Source organism: Octopus sinensis, linkage group LG19 (genome assembly GCF_006345805.1).
Source record: "Octopus sinensis linkage group LG19, ASM634580v1, whole genome shotgun sequence".
Taxonomy (NCBI): domain Eukaryota; kingdom Metazoa; phylum Mollusca; class Cephalopoda; order Octopoda; family Octopodidae; genus Octopus; species Octopus sinensis.
Window position 1 is genome coordinate 29,094,214 of NC_043015.1, and position 2,500 is coordinate 29,096,713.

Below are 2,500 nucleotides of genomic sequence, written 5' to 3' on the forward strand. Positions count from 1 at the left end.
TTCCAGAGAGTCCATGCTTGAAAAAGAAAGGCATTAATAAGTAATATGTATCTCAAAGGTAAAACCACATTATAGAAACAGTTCAACTTGCCATTAGAAGAATATTTTCACTAGAATTATTAATTATCTATGCTATTTACATACGCCATATGTGACTGCATATATGTATGTATTCGTATCTATCTATCTTTCTGTCTGTCTATCTATCTATCTATCTATCTATCTATCTATCTATCTATCTATCTATCTATCTATCTATCTATCTTACCTATCTATCTATCTATCTATCTATCTATCTATCTATCTATCTATCTATTTATCTATATATCTCTCTATTGCTATCTCTCTATCTCTCTCTCTCTATCTCTCTATCTATTTATCTATCTATCTCTCTATTGCTATCTCTCTCTCTCTCTCTCTCTATCTCTCTATCTATTTATCTATATATATATATCTCTATTGCTATCTCTCTCTCTATATATATATCTATCTATCTAGGTAGCTGTCTATCTAACATACATGCATACATACATATATATTTATATGTATGTATGCATGTATGTATATATATATATATATATATATATACATACACACACATACAAATATATATACATACATATGTGTGTGTGTGTATATATATACACACACATATATATACATACATATATTTTTACACATACACAAACACACATACATATTGTTTTTTTATGATGGCCTTCTCCACTAATTAGTTTGTTTGTTTTTACTGCGGGAAATGGACAAGTTTTTGCCATAAAATAGACCGAAGTCTCGTGAGTGGATTTAGTAGGTTTGGTAGATGGAAGCTGAAAAAAAGCTTATTGCATGTATGTGTTTGTGTGTGTGCGTATGTGTTTCCTTGTCTAGACATCATCTGATGTTGTGATGGATGTCATTCAACTTTAATATTCTGCAAAATTATGTCTGGCCATGGGAAAATATTACCTTACTTGGAAATACACACTTTATCATCATAATCATCATTATCATATATAATATATCTTATCTTTGTGTTATTAACCCTTTCATTATTAACCCGGTTGAAACCGGCACTGGCTCTGTAGTACAAATGTCTTGTTTTCATAAGTTTTGAATTAAAATCTTCCACCAAACCTTTGTCATAATTTATGTTCCTAACACTAGCTTAATGATAACTAAGTTATTTTACTGAATTATTTGTTATATTTAAAGTAATTGAGAAAAAAAACAGAGCAGCTCAAAATAAATACGGTAACAAAAGGGTTAAAGTAAGAAGTTCTCTATCTGTTCCTCCCATTAATATCTCCATATAACCCAGGAGGTGCAATGGCCCAGTGGTTAGGGCAGTGGACTCACGGTCATAGGATCGCAGTTTCGATTCCCAGACCGGGCGTTGTGAGTGTTTATTGAACGAAAACACCTAAAAGCTCCACGAGGCTCCGGCAGGGATGGTGGTGATCCCTGCTGTACTCTTTCACCACAACTTTCTCTCACTCTTACTTCCTGTTTCTGTTGTACCTGTATTTCAAAAGGCTGGCCTTGTCACTCTCTGTGTCACACTGAATATCCCCGAGAACTACGTTAAGGGTACACGTGTCTGTGGAGTGCTCAGCCACTTACACGTTAATTTCACGAGCAGGCTGTTCCGTTGATCGGATCAACCGGAACCCTCATTGTCGTAACCGACGGAGTGCTTCTATATAACCCATTTCTTAATTAGAAAAATGTCCCAAACAATATACCTTTGCTTTACTACTTATAAAATACATTATAATAACATGAAATACAAATATTTCCAAATCTTTAATCATTTAACAGATTTCCGAAACTGTTCCATAAAAAAAAAATTTGTTTTAAATGAAAATTGAGTAATTGGTTGGGTTGTTTGTAAGATACAGTTTAATATTTCATTGCCTCTAGAATTTCTTTGATTCCAGTTGCTACTTTGGTAATGTGTGTTTATGTTTCCTCTCGTACTAAACTACCAGTTCCAACTACTTACCAGACAAGAACTAATACTAACTTTAGTGCCATAACTAAGCTTTATCTTACTCCAGTTACATTGGTAGTTTTCAATTCTATTTTATTCAAAGAACAATTCTCAGATTCCATGCTTTTTCCTCTCATTGTTTCCATTTCATTGAATTCTTGTATTTCTCTGGTTTCAGATGGCAATATTTTGGATCAGTCCATGGGCCAATCAGAATTTTTCCTGGTCGAGAGTGGGGCATCAATTTTGCAGGTTTTTATAATGACTATGATCCCAGAACACGACCGTGGTATATTGCTGCCACAAGTGGCCCGAAAGATGTTGTTATTGTCATTGATTGCAGGTGAAAAGATGATTTTTCTTTTTTGCATTTTAAATGATGCTTGTTATAAATATTGCATATGTCTAAGTGATATATTTGTCTTTTTTTTATAACCAATTAATATATCATCTTTTTGTGTAAAGTTTAATAAAAATAAGTACAGAGTTTAACCCAAAGTTATATTGGTT

General features: G+C 32.9%; 1 protein-coding gene across 1 annotated transcript in view; it reads left to right on the forward strand.

Moving 5' to 3' along the window:
* The first annotated feature begins 45 nt into the window (after positions 1-45).
* LOC115222032 (VWFA and cache domain-containing protein 1) overlaps positions 46-2,500 on the forward strand; it is a 32,342-nt gene continuing 29,887 nt past the window's right edge. Inside the window, exons 1-2 of the mRNA XM_036511190.1 lie at positions 46-58; positions 2,042-2,333. Coding sequence (XP_036367083.1) covers positions 46-58; positions 2,042-2,333 — 305 coding nt within the window. The remainder of the gene's footprint in view (positions 59-2,041; positions 2,334-2,500) is intronic.